The 17,361-nt window shown below is 37.4% G+C and overlaps 1 protein-coding gene across 1 annotated transcript in view; it reads right to left on the bottom strand.

Moving 5' to 3' along the window:
* CADM2 (cell adhesion molecule 2) overlaps positions 1-17,361 on the bottom strand; it is a 679,799-nt gene that overhangs the window by 53,313 nt on the left and 609,125 nt on the right. The window contains exon 7 of the mRNA XM_075033947.1: positions 10,384-10,562. Coding sequence (XP_074890048.1) covers positions 10,384-10,562 — 179 coding nt within the window. The remainder of the gene's footprint in view (positions 1-10,383; positions 10,563-17,361) is intronic.

Here is a 17,361-nt window from a genome sequence, read left to right as displayed (position 1 = left end):
TTGAGATATACCTTTATTATCCTTCTGGCTAGTTTTTGTTGTCTCTTCCCCTTTCCATGGGAATCATACAGAAAGATCAATGCAATGAGCTTTCTTGAAAGCTCTCAAAACAGGTCTGAATCCTTGAGACAAAGCCAAAGTGATTCACAGGAAGACATAGCAAGACAGGAAGATCCAATGCAGAAAGGTTATGATATGATTTAGCAAAAAAAATTTTACTTTAATTACAAAGTAAAGAGAATTTTGTTATATTGTATCAAGAATTCAAGCAGTAAGAGCTAGAAAAAATAGTTTGTGATTGCAGCTTAAAGGTTTTCCTTCTGGAGGAGGGGCTAAAGACACTTTGGTCCCACCACAAATTTAGACTGAACCTATGCTGAGGAAAGATGTTATGAAGATTTTTAAATTTTGTTCAGAGAAATTTCAAATTTTTGTCAGTTTGATCTGGGTTTTGGTTGGAAGAATACTGAAAACAAAGGGGGAATAAAACCTTATTTGCTGTAAGTAAAATACTAATAGAATACTGTAAGAAATATTTTATTGAATATTTTTTCCTTTATACAATATAAAAATGCAGGCCAAGATAAAATCCAGAAAAAGTTCACAAGTCATTAATCATTAAAATTACAAATAACAAAAATAGAATAATCAGAACTAACAATTATTAACATCAAATTATGGGTTAGAAATATTAATGGTTTGAGATGAGCTAATTTCTAAGTGTCTACTTCCCTCTGAGTCTCTATGCTCATCATCACGTGTGATCAGAGACCTTAGATATGGAACTTCTCAAAGCTCTCTAAGAAAAATGTGTAATTTTTACAGAAGCTTGCCCTACCCCTCTCAGACTCAGGATGCTGTTTGCAATCTCCCCAAAGCATTTATATCTATCTCCATTTGCTCAGAACCAATGACTTGTGCTACCTTCCCAAGGTTTGTAATCTCAGCTGGAACAGAACATGGTACTGATCACCAGGCTAGCATCACCAGTTGACATTTTAAGCAATATCACTGCATAGCATATCATTTTCCTTTCTTGAATTGAGGGAAAAACTGAGCAACCTAGTTTCAAAAGAAAGCTAAGTTACAGAAGCACCATATGAGAAAGATAGAGACAGGACACCCTTATCTGCATTTCACGTAGCACCTAATGGTGCAGGAAAGATTTCAATTTAGAAAATTATTAGGTCACTTTAATAATTTCTTTATGGTTTGATTTTGGTGAATAATAAAAGATCTAGATGGAAACAGAAGATCATTAGGAACTCTTAGACTATAACTTTGTCATCAGTCTCCAGTGAAATATTCTCTTAACAGTTATATTTCCTTCATAAAGATTGCATATGATGTTCATAGACATGGTAATTTTACATTCTGACCCCTCCGACAGAAAAGCTCAACTGAAGTAAAGTTCAAGAATGTTAGCAGTATAAGCAATAGCAAAGCTTGAAGTCCAGAATAATTAGAGAGCAAGCTGTGCTACTGCAGCAAATCAATGATAATACACTCAACAGCACTATTTTAGAAATACACGTCACTTAAGATCAGTTAAAACAGTTCTTTTCAAAAGAGCAACAGCAATATATCTAGTACATCTAGTTCAAGATAACTTTATTGTAGAAACTGTACCCATATACAAGCATCAAAAATATTAACTTTATGCAATTATTGTGCACGGAGAAAAAAACTCATTATAAATCAAAACTAACATGCAATCTTTTCCTTTTCAGAAATCACATAGGGAATCCAAATCAAGAATTATCACATTAGCCAATTATATATGTACATAGAAAATTAAATATTTTCAAGTCTTCTGTGTTATTAAAGACATTACCTAAAGCTACAGGTTTTTAGAAGAAGAACAAATTCTATTCAGATAGGAATGAGCTACACATGTTAGAATACATTGTTAAAGGTTGGACCTGGAGAAAGATTTACTGCATCCACCAGGAGAGAAAAAAAATAATAATAAAAAAATAAAGCCAGGACAAACTCAGATTTAATTCAACCAAAATACCATGAATTCAATAATTTCAATGAGTACTCCACTATGGAAAAAAAATAATTAAAATCTTCCCTACGTCATCTAACAAAATTATTTTAGAAGTTTTCTATTATCAAAACCAGTATTTTAATGTAAATTTTAATGTAATTTTTTAATGTAAAAATGTAGATGTGTCAAACAGATTTCCCCAAAGAGTTACTGTGGTTTAGAATGTTATTTTCTTGACCTTTCCAAAATAATTTTGTGTTTGTGAAAAAAAAAAAAAAAATCTTATTTTTCTAAAGTCACTATAAATGAAGAAATATCAGTTCACACATCTCAACTATAGACCCTACCATTCAGGTATTTATCAACAAAAAGCAATTTCAAACTAGCTGCCTTGCGAGTGTGCAGGGATAATAGCTGGACAATTCATCCATAAAATTAAGCCAACAATTCTACCATAAGTTTCTTGACGGACTTCTCATACCAGAAAACGTCAACTAAACATTGTTCTTCTTTAGTCCAATAAGAAAAGTTATATTACACAACAATTTCTTAATTCATCTGTTTGTGCAGCATTCATCTGCATTGTGCTGTAAGGTCTGGGCCATCTCTTTTAGCATAACTGAGAGTCCTCTGGAGAAGTTAACTTTAATATTATGATAAAGATTTAATACCTTAACGTCACTTCAGCATGTTGATGTAGATGCAAAATCAAAATATTTCAACACAATTTGAAGGGCTATGCTTTGCAGAATAACACTTGAATGAAATTCTCTGTGTGTTTATAATGCTACCTTTAACATAGGGTTATAATGAGTTACTTTCTCAGGCCTGCCACAGTGAAACCTCACTCCTGCACACCTCAGCTTTTGCAAGAAAACCATCCAGCTGCTGTGGATTTCAAAAGATATGAAGATGTAAAAAAAAAAAAAGATCTCTCCCTGGATAAGTTACTAGACCTCTGTTTGTTTGTTTGTGTGTGTGTGTGTATGCATGCATGTATAGTGGGGAAGGGGAAAAGAGAAAAAGAAAAGAAGAGATGGTTTTGGGGGAAGGAAGGCTTTTGAGAAGGAGAAAGTCTTCAAGAGCATTCTTTTATTTATTTATTTATTTTTCAGCTGAAAGCTCAGGCTCCTCTGCCTGTGAGTTGTCTTCTGTACTTTTAAAAGTTATTTTTACTTTTATAAGATGGGAATAGGAGAGACTTTTCACCTCTGTTTTAAGGACTCAAAACTGAGAGACCCTCTTCCTTTTAATTCAAACACAGATATAAAAAAAAAACAAACCTCAAAACAGAAAAGCATAGGTATTCACATGCACTGAATTTCAAATGAAATCCTAAGCAGTCTTCTGAGCCTCATATTCTTGATATGCCTTGATTGCTGTAAGGGCAAGGTTGTTTGGGTTTTTTTTACTAAAATCACCCTCTATTGTAGCTGTACATATTATTATTGTTCCATTACACCACAGGTCTGCTCAATTCTCTTTTCGCAAAGTCCAAGCTTTGTTCACTCAAAAGGGTAGGATTTTCCCATAAGCAAAGAAAGCCTTTTCTCTGAGATGTGTCTGTAAATGAGACGTTTCAACTCAGGAACTATAAAGAAGGAAACTTTAGAATTGTCCAGCTACCTCGATGTCCAGGGTCTTAACAACAAAATAGAGGGCAACTAGATTACTGATGAGCGTGATGCTCCACATGGATTCTGCTTCCTTTCTTTCCTAACCCCCCCATCAGTGAATATTTTTAATGTGTTTTTTGATATATGTTTATGAGGATAAGTTGTCCAAAAAAGAGTGCGCAAGATTTATCAGAGGCCTGTAGTGAAAATATTTGCAAACCAGGAGATGTATTGCCTATCCAATAAGCTCAGTTTTCAAAGAAAACAGAAAAAAATCTCACCTCCTCAGTTTTATTTCAAATTATGGTTCTACTCAGTTTTTACTTTCATAGAATAAGACATGTGCACAAGTGAGTTACAGAAATAAAGGAAGGAAAGGGGCCCCTATGAGAACATCACAACAGAAATGAAACATAATTGTGATGGGTTGACTCTGGCTGGACGCCAGGTGCCCACCAAAGCCGTTCTATCACTCCCCCATCCTCAGCTGGACAGGGGAGAGAAAAATATAACAAAAACTTGCGGGTCAAGATAAGGACAGGAGAGATCATTCACTAATTACCGTCACGGGCAAAACAGACTCAGCTTAGGGAAAATTAGCTCAATTTATTACAGATCAGCCAGAGTAAGGTAATGAGAAAATAAAACGAAATCTCAGAACACCTTCCCACCACCCATCCCTTCTTCCCGGGCACAACTTCACTCCCGGATTTCTCCACCAAGCCCCCCCAGCGGCACAAGGGGGACAGGGATGGGGTTTACGGTCATCACACGTTATTTTCTGCCGCTTCACCTCCTCAGGGTGAGGGCTGATCACACTCTTCCCCCGCTCCAGCGCGGGGTCCCACCCACGGGGTCAGTCCTCCACGAACTTCTCCAACGTGGGCCATTCCCACGGGCTGCAGTTCTTCACGAACTGCTCCAGCATGGGTCCTTTCCACGGTGTGCAGTCCTTCAGGCGAGCTGCTCCAGCGCGGGTCCCCCACGGGGTCACAAGTCCTGCCAGAAAACCTGCTCCACGGGCTCCTCTCTCCGCAGATCCGCAGGTCCTGCCAGGAACCTGCTCCAGCGCGGCGTTCCCACGGGGTCACAGCCTCCTTCGGCAACCCACCTGCTCCGGCGTGGGGTCCTCCACGGGCTGCAGGTGGATATCTGCTCCACCGTGGACCTCCCTGGACTGCAGGGGGACAGCCTGCCTCACCAGGGTCTTCACCACGGGCTGCAGGGGAATCTTCGCTCCGGCGCCTGGAGCATCTCCTCCCCCTCCTTCTTCACTGACCTTGGTGTCCGCAGGCTTGTTTCTCTTACATGTTCTCACTCCTCTCTCCAGCGGCTGTTTCTCCCTCTCCCAACTTTTTTTCCTTCTTAAAAATGTTATCACAGAGGCGTTACCACTATCACTGATTGGCTCGGCCTTGGCCGGCGGCAGGTCCGTCTCAGAGCCGACTGGTATGGGCTCGCTCTCTCTCGAACACAGGGGAAGCTTCCAGCAGCTTCTTACAGAAGCCACCCCTGTAACCCCCCCCGCTACCAAAACCTTGCCACATAAAACCAATACAATAATAAAAAATGTGATAGTGGGCAAATGAACAGACAAAGATAAAGGAATCTAGAACAGATAAAGGTAATGGAGTTTGTCTCATTTCAGATGCGTTTTGGATTCCAGAGTTTGTACTAATTTAAAAAGAAACTTGCATAGAAGTAAAAGTGCATGGTGCTGGAATTATGGGTGGCCACAGAAGGTGAATCTCTATAAATCTATTTGGAGGCACAAGTTACTAAAACTAAGGTGTTTTGTGCAAGTTTGGCATAGTGCTGTTCCAGATATGGAAAACAGCCAATCACAGAGATTTACTACGAGACCAAAAATGAAGAAAAAGGTGAAGAAGAGACTGTGAAAGAAGGACAGTAGATAAAAGGGACAGGAATCCAGGAAATGCAGAGCCTAAGATCATCATTAGTGAGAAATTGAGAGAGAGGTGGAAATATTTGAAAATCTGTTGAAGGGAAGCGGCATGAAAATAAAAGTGATTTTAACTGCATATTTACAGCACAAACAGCAAAAGAGGTCAAATAGATTGGAAAGTTGGGAAGTGAAGAGATCAAGCAGCAGGCTTAAACAAACAGAAGAGAATACTTTTCCCTCAAAGCGCATAATTCAATTCAGAAACTTGTTGCCACAGGTTATTGTGAAACCTAAGATGATAAATGTTTTGAAATGGCACTGGCCAAGCAGGTGGAAGATACATTATAGTTCAAAGGAAAGGTGCAGTGGGATCTTTGGTCTTACATACACATTGTAGGAGATCTTCTGTTTGAAAGTACCTTTCAAAATATTAACAAGGATGTAACTTGGTCTTTCATTTGCCTTTATTTGCAAAAAATAGCTTGCCCAAGAAAAAAATACAACATAATTGAGAGGCTGAAGTCAATGGAATATGTTATGCCACTTTTTATTCTGCAGAGGTGCTGACTTACTGGCTCAATCACTTTCTACTGTATGTATAATCGTGGCAGTAAGAACCACCTTGACCACCCACAGCTGCTGATTAACATTAATTTCCATATTGCTTTGATAGATAATTGATACACAACACATTATAGCTCTGAATATTTCAATTAATTGAATGTGTGTCTTTAGATTGGCAAATCAGGATATTTCACCAATGTACTTTATTTCAAATAGGTCTGCAAATTATCAAATGTTGCTGATTCACTTAAGATTTTCCAATGACGTGGACTTCTGTCACCTACTCAATGTGATGTTGAACTAAGTCTTCAGCAGTGACATCCAGAGGTTATGAACTACTGCTACATACATAACAACCGTGTCTTCAGTTTGATTATGATGGACCACCTCCTTGCTCAACTCCAGCTAAATCAATGCAGTTATTACCTAAGTTTTGCAATTAGAATCTATGTTTTTGGGTTGAGCATCGTAAGTTCGACAGTTAGCTCTGTTTACTGATGATTAATGACTAGTATTTGGGCAACAGTATACAAAAATTCTTAATAAATTGGAAGAGAGTGAAAATTGCCTGGGGCCCATTACCAAAGAAAGGGTGTAATATGTCTAGCCAGAATGTGCACTTCTAAAGCACTAAGCTCACCAATTAGAATACAGAAATGAACAGCTACAGGCATTAAAGCTTGTGCCTTTGTTACTGCATGAGACAAATGTTTGAGCAAACTACGTCTTGCCTTTGTACTGTTGCCTATAAACTCTGACTTTGTGCCCACCTTCCTACTTCATGAAGTGTTTTCTTGACATTTATTATTAATAATAATAGTTAAGAAAAATGAAAGTAGCAGCCGTATTGATTCAGCAAAGCAGCATGAGTATATTTTACAGCCCATGCTTTTTATCTGATTCAAATATATTCAATTTCTCTGAAGTCTGATTTCTTTAATTATAGTACAAATCTAAAAAGACTTTTTATGTTATCAGATCCTAATTATATTAGACAGACTGCCATTCATCTGCTTATAGCAATATTTATTTCCACTGCCATCACTAAACATCAAAACAGTATTACCTCATCATCATTTACAGTGGAAAAACTACTACTTTTCTGTACAATTTTGTGTCTAGGTTGGTCTGGTTAAAGGCATGAGACACTTTTTGCTTGGTTTGTATAATTAATATTTATAAATACTTTGCTTACCCTTAATCTCTAATTATGATAGACTATACCTTCCATTTTTAGGCAAGCTTCTCTCTATGCTAAACCTGTCTAAATTGCCTCTGAGTTAGGAAGATAACTTCAGAAATTGAGAGAACTAGTAGATTGAGTCCCACAGAGAGGGGATTTCATAGAGGAAAAAGGATAGAAGCCAGATGAAAATTTTGCAATGTTAATAAACAGAAAGCCAGAAAATCTGTTGAAGTAGAAGTGAAAAAAGGAAAAAATGTAGAGGAAATCACAGTATGGATAAGAAAAGCAAAGCTGTGAATCAGGTTACACTCTCCTGCCTCTGCAGAGGATACCTTCCACTGATGTCCTCTGCCTTCTTACACAAGCTCGCCTGGAAAAACTCAATCCGCCATAGTATCTCTCTAAACCTGGGCATGTGATTACCATTTTTTCTCTCCATCACTGCAACTCCTCTGGGCTCGAGAGGTTCCTAGAAAAACTACTAGTTGTTTAACAACTGTGGAGCTGGACTTCCAGATGCTCCATTAAGGCAGTGGCTACTAGCACTCAGGGCACTTATGCCTTACTCCTTACAGATCTGGTAGGTCATTTTACCTTGACCTTACTTCCTTGATCTGCAATTTAAAAGAATCTCTTGTGAAGAGATTCTCTCCTCATGCAGATTCCTCCCCTCTCCTCTCCTGCATCTTTCTGAATGTACCTCCCCTTACGTTAAATCTGGCATGTACTTGTATTAGAAACCTAACATTCAAGGTAAGAGCTCATACTTACATGATAAATCAGCTCTAACAAAGGAGTAGGACAAAAAAATTACGTGAACACATTAGGCACAGGGGAAGGGATGAGAAATGAAAGGATGCTCCCAGATATATTTAGGAAGATATAGAAAAAAATACATCCTCTATTAAGTGGAAGAATGCATCTCAGAAAATGATAAAAAGTAGGTTTGCTAGCCCCCAGAGAGAGGGAGAGAAAAATAGAGAGAGAATATTGTATAATTTTGGGAGGATTATGTTTCACTAGAGACATTCACGAATGTAGTGAGCTAAAGAAGGAGTAAGACACTGCTTAAATTGGTCTATACAACTGATTGTGCTACACTTGATAAAATAATTGTGTCAGTCTTTTCTGTACTTAAACTTAACAACTCTGAAATGCAGTAAGTTGCTAAGCACTAAGCATCATCACATACTCTGTCACACTATTCTCATTGTTTCAGAAACCTCGGAACCACCTGACATTTACCTTCTTGGGTTCTAACACTGCAATTGCAGAAATGCAATTAGGAAAACTCTGGTACTCGTAACAGAAAAGGTCAGCAATGTGCAAGCTAAACCTGATAACATGCCTAATGTGCTGCCAAACATAACAGAATGCCTTCCTGATAATGAATGATTTTACAGACTGACATGAAGGTGTTGCAAGATAATCAGATCAACAGGGGGAATGCCACTGTGCGAAAGACACACAGGAGATTGTGAAATAATCTTTGATAGAGGTATATTGCAAAGTCACCACTGATGGAAAAATCTACCATTATAAAAGGCCATGTTTTCAGAAATAATAACATAAATAAATTGGGCAGAAAACAGAAACGACAGAAGTTTCAACATTTGGTAAGCACAGGAGCCATTACCTCATCAAAGGCAGTGCACTTTGTGCCTGCAGCCAACAACCAATACACCACCACCTCTGGGATGTATAAGACATTTTTCCTTTTTCTTTTCTTGTAGGAATCAATGTAAGTAGAGGTTAGAGGGTTTAAGTCTTTTGTTTGTCTTTAATACAGAAATACTCACGCAGCAGTACAGGCTCTGTGTTCCTCATGCAAAGACCTCCTCCTTACTTGTGCCACTAATCCTACATAAACTAATAGTGAGCTTTAAGAAAAATGAAAAGTGATCTAAGTGATTCTTTTGATAAATGACATTTTATCAACAGTGCCAAAAAATAGCTCATTACTGAAAGCTGAAAGTAGCACTTATTAGAACTTTTCTGCCAAATACCTAAAGGCAGGTTAAACCTTTAGTGAAAAATGTTTTTCAGACCTTACAAACACCGAAGAAATGTGTATTTGTTATACCCGAATTTATCATGAGCAATTAAAGTCTATATAGTTCACATGTCTATTTACAGACTATGATTTATATTAGATTGTTTCATTTTATTTAGTCATGGTTATAAGAAGTTGCATTTTTTAAAAAATTAGAGGAAAAAGTACTGTCATGAACTACAGTGGAGCTTTCACCTCTATATTCACTTAGGTTAAAATTCAAATCACAGAACTCATAATCTTCCAGGAATTATCACATACATATCAGTGATAAGAGAACATGATGTTTTGACACCGCTAGATCCATATTGCAAAGCTGTATTAAAGGCAAATGCTAACTTTTTATTATAGTTTCTCCTGTACCTGAGTTATATCCATCTATTTCATGATCAATGTAAAAGACAGCTATTCTTTTCATGTGACATACATTGTTGCCTAATTAATTAAGGAAAACAAATCAACTGTTATTCAATGTGAACATTCCTATTTTTTTATTTTATTAGAAGTATCATGAATTTAGAACATGACATATTTTTGAGTGTTGACTGTAACGATAGGCCAGGTGATGATCAGCTAACTTGTATAAGCTGAATTTTCTCAGTAGCAGGCTATAACTTGTATGAAGAAAAGTATCTGATGTCCTGTCTTTGGTAGTCTATAAAAAAAAACTAAACAAAAAAACCTCAAGCACCCATCTTTCTGGTATTTCAATATTTCACTTCATATATTCATTTGTAACCAGCTTTATCTGAACAGTGTGTGCCTGATACAAGTATTTATAAAACAGTACCAACATACTGCAAAACATTTTTACAGGTGCTTACTTTGCAAAAAGTTCACAACATAAGTGAATATATTTTGTTTAAACTGTATGAAGAGAGGCATGCCAATAAAAGGAAGTAAACACACTCCCCACAACTAGATGATAGCATCAATGAAAATGCATTTATACTTCCAGCTTTTTCTTGCTATTCTTTTGGTAATGATCATAAGCAACTAATAATATTTTCTTGAAATGCTACATATGCATAACATGTGCCAAAAAACTAACAAGAACACACTCACCATGTACTATCAGGACATATTCTGTGCTGTTTCGGCCAATAGGATTTTTTGCTTCACATCGGTATGTGCCATTGTCTGTTTTGTTTAGGAAACTGATGCTTAGGACTCTGCCGTTAACAACCATTCTCTCTGGATCTGGTAGTTCTCCACCGTCCTTTGTCCACAGTACTGGTTCTGGCCTGTTGGATCCAAAGCAATGCATTTAATCAGATACATGAAGCATGTACATGCAACACACATCAGAAACACTAGCATCAGAAACTTATGAATAGTAACCTGCCATCAAAGAATATTCAATGATCATTTAAGTTACTGGATATAATGAACTGTCACTATTACAACCTCACCATCCTGCATAGGAACTACTAAAGAAAGTGAAAGAACAAGCAGGTAAAAGAACAGAAACAGAAATGGAAACAGAATGGTACTGGAATAGGCCAAGATCTTTCCTAAATTAAAAAATAGTTCTCACAAGGTTTCAGGGCCCACAAAACAGCAAGATGCTTGGCAAGCTAAGTAAAAACAGCTTTCTGTTTGTGTGATGAGCAATATGGTCCCGTGTGGCTGACAGGCATCAGAAATCATGCGAGCAGGCTGAGGTAGATGCAAGTCGTTTGTGAATGGATTCTAAAATTATTTAGGCCATTCACATTCACAAGTGTACTTGCATGCGCTGAGTGTTTTTCCTGAACCAGGCATAACAGTCTCAAAGTGGCACATCTTACGCATAATCTATATTTGTTTCTGTTGCTGCATTGTGTCACAGCCCATCCCTTTTTCCACCCCTTTTGCATCCTTCCCTCAAATAATTGCTTGTTACGCATGTTATCACAAGCAATATAAGATTTGACTTAAAATCCTGGATTTCCTTCTTCTGTGAAACCTTTCCTCTTGTGACTCATGAATTCGCATCAAACCGGCCAAAGGCAAAGTACTGACAGCGATAACCCCCTAGGCAAGCTAAGGGCACCTCAGAGAAGGGAACTGACCATCTTGCAGATTCACATATACCTTCCCACTGGCATTACCTAACTGTTCCATAAAGACTCTCAAGAAACTCCACAGTTCATGAGATTTGCCTAACAGACAGCAGGATGTATTTATTACTGGTATGCAGTCTTTTCTTACACGTAACAAGATCTACTTTCAAATTTACAGGAGAGATATCACCAAAAAGACAGGTCTGTGAATGGGCATGAAAGGCTGGCTTACTGAATCTTGACTATCTCACAAACAGAGCATCTCAGGTCCTTAGTGACTAGTCACTAAAGCAAGATACATACAGCCCAGCGATTCACTGCTACGTTACTTGTATCTGGTAGCTTTGTACACTATAACCCGAACAGCAATCCCTTTCTTTTGGGTACACAACTTTAGTAATTTCAGTCATAAGCAGTTCTAGATTTGCACATTTATTTGGTTTGAGAATAGTTCACTATATTTTCCTCTTGAAGTACATAGTTGTATGACTAAGTAATAAAACAAAACATAAAAAGCTGTTATAAAATCAGCAGATGGCAAATTACTTGCTAGTCTTACTCAAGAAATACTTAATTTCATTAATTTAAGCAGGTATTTAGAGCCTATTAAATATAATAAGCGTTAAGAATTAAACCTAAATACCTAAAGAAAGACATTTTGTCAAAATGTGGCCTCACGCACAGAAAAATAGTTCTAATAACTGCAATGACATGATTTTCTTTTAAGTTAGGCAAGAGATGAAAACAAAGTGAATTTTTCTGAAGTGCACTTACTGCTACATAATTTATATTACTTTTTAAAGTAAAAATACTATAACTTATGTTTCTCTTCAAAGATAACGGATTTCTACACATTTTAGTAATATTTGGATGAAACCTTGTTAAATTGTTGTTGAACTTGTTACCTAGACTGGCTCTTCTCTGAATTTATTTTTTTTTTTAGAAAATCATATACTCAGGGAAGAAAACAAGATTCACATAATTTTAAACAAAGGATTAAGAACTGTCGGTGTAATGGGCCTTATTTATACCTTAGTATAATTATGTCTTAACACTCTTCCTAAGTGCACTTTCAGGAACTGGTATCTAAATACACAACACACAATATACATGCTTTCTTTCTGCTTAATTTGGGCAGGGAATCTATATGTCCATGCTGTTGCAGAAACATGGCCTTACAGAGTTCACAATATTAAGGTGTGATTTGCTTTGATATGTTAAGGTGGATTTGTTCCATTTTCTAGCAAACTCCTCATTGTTCCCCATTTACCAGCTTACTGTGAATCTGTAATCCCAGGAGTGGAAACTCTGAAACACTTCTGCTACAACGTGCACCATTACCTTCATAAATGGCAAGTTAAGGCAACTTCTGTACAGTGGTAATTTACAGAACTTATGTTTTAAATTGAAATTAGATGGCACATCCCTAGGGGAAAACCCATAGGATAACAAATAAGTATGAAATGGAGCCTTAGAAATAAATTATTCAGGGCGCTTTGTCACATTGTAATATACCAACTCAAGTCTTATACGGAGTGCTTAGCTATGGTTGCAAAATGATGGTGGCAGAAAGATTGCAACTTAGAGAGAGGCAGATCTACATACTCTGGGTGTGGGGGAAGCTGCTAATTAACAGTTAATATTAAGCCATCCTGTGCTGGCTTAGTGGCAGCAGCAGAGTAATTCCCGGGCAGCTGGCCCACAGTCAGCACACCACGGTGGCCAGGCACAGCTCTCACTCCATCTCACCACTCTCAGGGAGGATGGTGCCTAAAGCAGCAATTCTGTCACAGCCACAAAATTAAATTTTGCCTGCACTGCTGGGAAGCTTTGAGACACTCTGGTCTAAACAATTCATTAGTTAGGCAGAATTGAGCTAAGAACTTGAGACATGCTCCCAGGCCAGCATGCTGCTGTGGTCAGTGATAAGGGGGGCAGCTGTTTAAGGAAAGCATGTGAGTGTGGCCATTTTCTGTGGTCCATATCCCCTGTAGTCTGCCAGCATCCACAATCATTCTATGGGGGATGTTGGAGGGCACATCTCTTGTTCTCTTTTGTATCTTCTTACTATTTAGACAGGTTGCCTATGGATGTCTCTAATATCTTTCTGAATCTCCTTATACGTCTGTCAACCCAGGCTCCTGTGGCAATGAATTCTGGAAGTTCCCTACCTGCTGTGCAAAAATGTATTTACTTTTATCTGTTTTAGACTGATCTCCTAGCAGTGGTAATGAATACTGCAGGATATGGTAAGTAACACTTCTGCATATTATAACCTGGTTGTAAGTTATGATAGCTCTGTACTTAGTAGGCCTCTGTCTAGCCCTCTTTCTCTGTCTGAATTTAATACCTTCGGAGGTTATTGGCAGGGGTGGAAAAAAAAAAAATCACATGAAAAAGGGGTAAAAGAACCATAAATTTAGAGTATACTGGCTATTCCTTGACAATTGCTTTAGTATTTTCATAGTCCAAAGCACAAATGCAGCTGAAACACTGATGGGGAAGTTTTCCTTCTGTGACACAAGGCACAGAGAAGTATGAATTCCCCATAGTTTATCCTACTGAAACATGTTCATGGGGGCAGATCCAGACAGAGGTTCTTTCTCTTACCCAACATTTTAAAAGGGTTCTGGCTCAGCTGGTGGTTATTTAGGTTTGATATTCTAAAATACCCAGCAAATATGTACACTCCTAATATTGCACATTTTTCTCCATTGCATACATCTCCGATATTGCAGAATTTCAGCTTTTCTTGATATTCTAAAGAGTTACCATAATGCTATCTATCACTGTGTGGACTGGAACAAACAGGGCATCCCTGTGCCTTGCATTTGTGCTTACTTCAAACTGAATCACACTTACCAGCTTAATCCCCATTTTTCTCAGACAATCCTGAAAACATCTTTCTTGGAGCACAATAGCTATAGAGTCAGAATGAGCACTGAGGCCACTAATGCAATTGCATGTTACTACCTTCACACATTTCATGGCACAAACAAGCTTACTGACCTGCTCTGTCCTAACAGGAGTGTGCAGCCTGCCAGTACCAATGCAGTCACCCAAAAACCAAGTCTGCCCTCCCTTTTTTTCCCATCTTGGATGAGAGGTGCTTTTCTATATCCCTGGTTCAATCCCTCCCATGTGGATGCGGTTAAGTAGAAATGAGCTGTGCTATCACTGAGACCCTTCACTGGGTTGAGGAAGGTAGCAGAGCTGAAGCACCAAGATGATGTTTTCTTCCCCAAAAGACAGCTCTGCTTCTGGGTTACCTATTCTAATTTGCTCACAGTGTGACACCTTGTAAAACAAAACCAAACAAATTAAGCATGCTGTACTGAAGAAATTCTTTCAAAGACACAGCTCAACTGTGACAGCCCATGCTATTTCTTTGGCTAGTGTGTATTGCTTTTACTGATTTGGCTTTGCGCGCAGCTGCCCACAGTGGCACTATCAGGACTGTGTTAAACTGAAAGAACCCAGAGATACTAATCACAAGCATGCTAAAAATCCTTAATTATGACCAGTATCTTCTCTGCCAGGCCCCAAAAGAAATTTGAACTCTCTCTCTGCAGAACTGCTAAATGGGCTTAGATTTTGGTATAAGTTATGCTTAGTCCTACTAGAAAGGCCCAGAAACTTTGAGTAACTGACTTGCAAAAGGGAACTGGTTTTTTTGGTAGAAATAAATGATTTTGTTAACTGTCTTCATGTTAGCCTCAAAACTTGATACAAAAAGCAACAGATTTTGGTATTCTTTCCCAGTCAAACTGAAACAGGACTGCAATGAAGACGTCAAAACACTGGTAACACGTTCCAGGATGATTCATGTTTTATACTGTGGAACAGGATTTTTCTTGCAAGTAACTTAAAAAAAAATTTGTAAATAAAGCAAAATTATTTTCTAATCCTGAGGCTAAGAAACATTTTCTCCCAAAATAAGTCAGAGAGAAAGGTAAGGGTAAATTGGAATGTGTTGGGGAAAAAAAAAAAAGTTTTAAAAAACCACCATCAGATTTGATTAGAAAAAAACACTTAGGCACAGACTTACCTTTTCAACAAGTGTTTATGTAACATGAAAGTCAACAGTTAATATTTAAGTCCATGTTAATATTTTTGATAATCTAGAACTTTAAAGTTAAACAGTAATATTTTAAAACAAGTTTGTTTTTTCCATCCCTTTCTCCATCCTTAACAAAAGGACTGTGATGTTTCAGTGCTTCCCTATAATCCTCATTTCTAGCAATATCTTTATGTCTAACCATTATATTTATCTTAACTTAGTCTTCATTCAAAAATGATTCATAGAGCTATTGTATCACCTCTTCTTTCTGATCAAAGTGAATTTAAGCAATGCAATCCATTCTCACTTGAAACTTCTTGGCTCTATTCATTTTTGTTGCCGTTTTCTGATTTTTGTGTATAGAAAGGTCATGTACAAAGTGTTCTTCACTGAGACCTTAGTAAACAACACTCAGATAACTTACTGGCCCATAATACTAGCATAGGATAACCTTTTAATTTCCCTAAGATCACAGTCAAAAAAATCTCAAAACAACAACAAAAACCAGTGCCAGCTTTTTATATCCTCAGTCTCGCTGAGGATATTGTTGTCCATCTGGGTATCTAAGCATCCTGTCAAAATTTTGTAGCCAATGTGGGTAAAAATAAGAAAGATGGCAGAAGGATTTGTGGAACACTAACAAGACAAGTAAATTCATTATTTTGAGTATGGCCTCTTGTACAATGCCTTTTTCTACTCCAACCAGGGGCACACTTGTATTCTCTGAAGTCCATAAAAACATAATCTCGTGGATATGCTCAAATGAGTAATGGAAAAGGTATCACCACATTTATCAGAGCACTTTTTTGTTCAAGTCCTGGTGCAATGTTAAAAGTAATCTAAGAGAATGATTGCTTCATTAATTTGAAACATATAGTTTCTCTGTATTGAGAATCTGGATTTTTAGCTTTGTCAGTTAATCATCCAGTTGAAAGTTTAAAACCTGAGGGAACTTCTTGTTTATATAAAGTCTCAGTCTGATGAGTCATATTGGGATGGACTGGTTTGGGAGCATTTCATCTATCAAAAACATCAATATCCACAGTCACTAGCCTTTCATAAAAGGCTTGGATAGATGGTTTTTATTTTATGAGATCAGAACTCTCTGGGATTTTTTAGTTCTGCAACGCTTGATTAACCTTCATAGAGTGTTTGTGTCTCCAGAAGAATTAGTCAAGAATATCCTAAGTACCTTTTATGAAGTCCTCTTTTTTTTAAGAAGGGATCTTTGAACACCTGAATTGACTATTATATTTGTCTCTTCTTTTCTCTTATAAGCATCACAGCAGAAACAACATAGACTATTTATCATGCCCTATACCAGTGTTTTTAAAATGTTTACAAATTAAATTACCAACATATGGTAAAAATGAGATGGCAACAAAATATAGATTTCCACTTTTTATATCATAAAATTTTGACAGGAATTCACAGCTATAAAGACAACAGGAACAACAAGAAATGTTGAAGATAGTTGCAGTGTATTATGCCTTTGAAAAAGCTGCTTAAATTATGAACTCAAAGAGGTGACAGGAATCTCAAACAGTGTTAGCATTCATCATTTAAAGAAAAAAAAAAAAAGAGAACACCAAAAAATAGAAAAAAAAAACCAAAAAAAGATAGCAGAAAAGGGAAGAAAACAAAGAAACCAAACAAACAAAACCCCATACACCTTCATCCCTTACCTTCTGTCCTGGATACAGATAAAGCCTTTCTTTTGTCCATCACAAATGCACTTGGGTGACAGGCCTCCCTGCCTGTAGCTTGCTTTGGATAAATCAGGCAGTCCTCTCACCTTCAGATTGGCTCACTGGATTACAGTTGCTAACCATGTTGATACGACAGACTAAATTTGCAGCTGAAAGTCCTTATCCCTTAGCAGCTTGTGACAGCAACTGATTAAAGTGACTGAGGAAGAGTCTTTTCAAAGCAAAGATA

This window comes from Buteo buteo, chromosome 8 (assembly GCF_964188355.1).
Source record: "Buteo buteo chromosome 8, bButBut1.hap1.1, whole genome shotgun sequence".
Lineage (NCBI taxonomy): Eukaryota > Metazoa > Chordata > Aves > Accipitriformes > Accipitridae > Buteo > Buteo buteo.
Note: the sequence above shows the minus strand (reverse complement) of the source record. Positions and strands in the feature narration are given on the sequence as shown.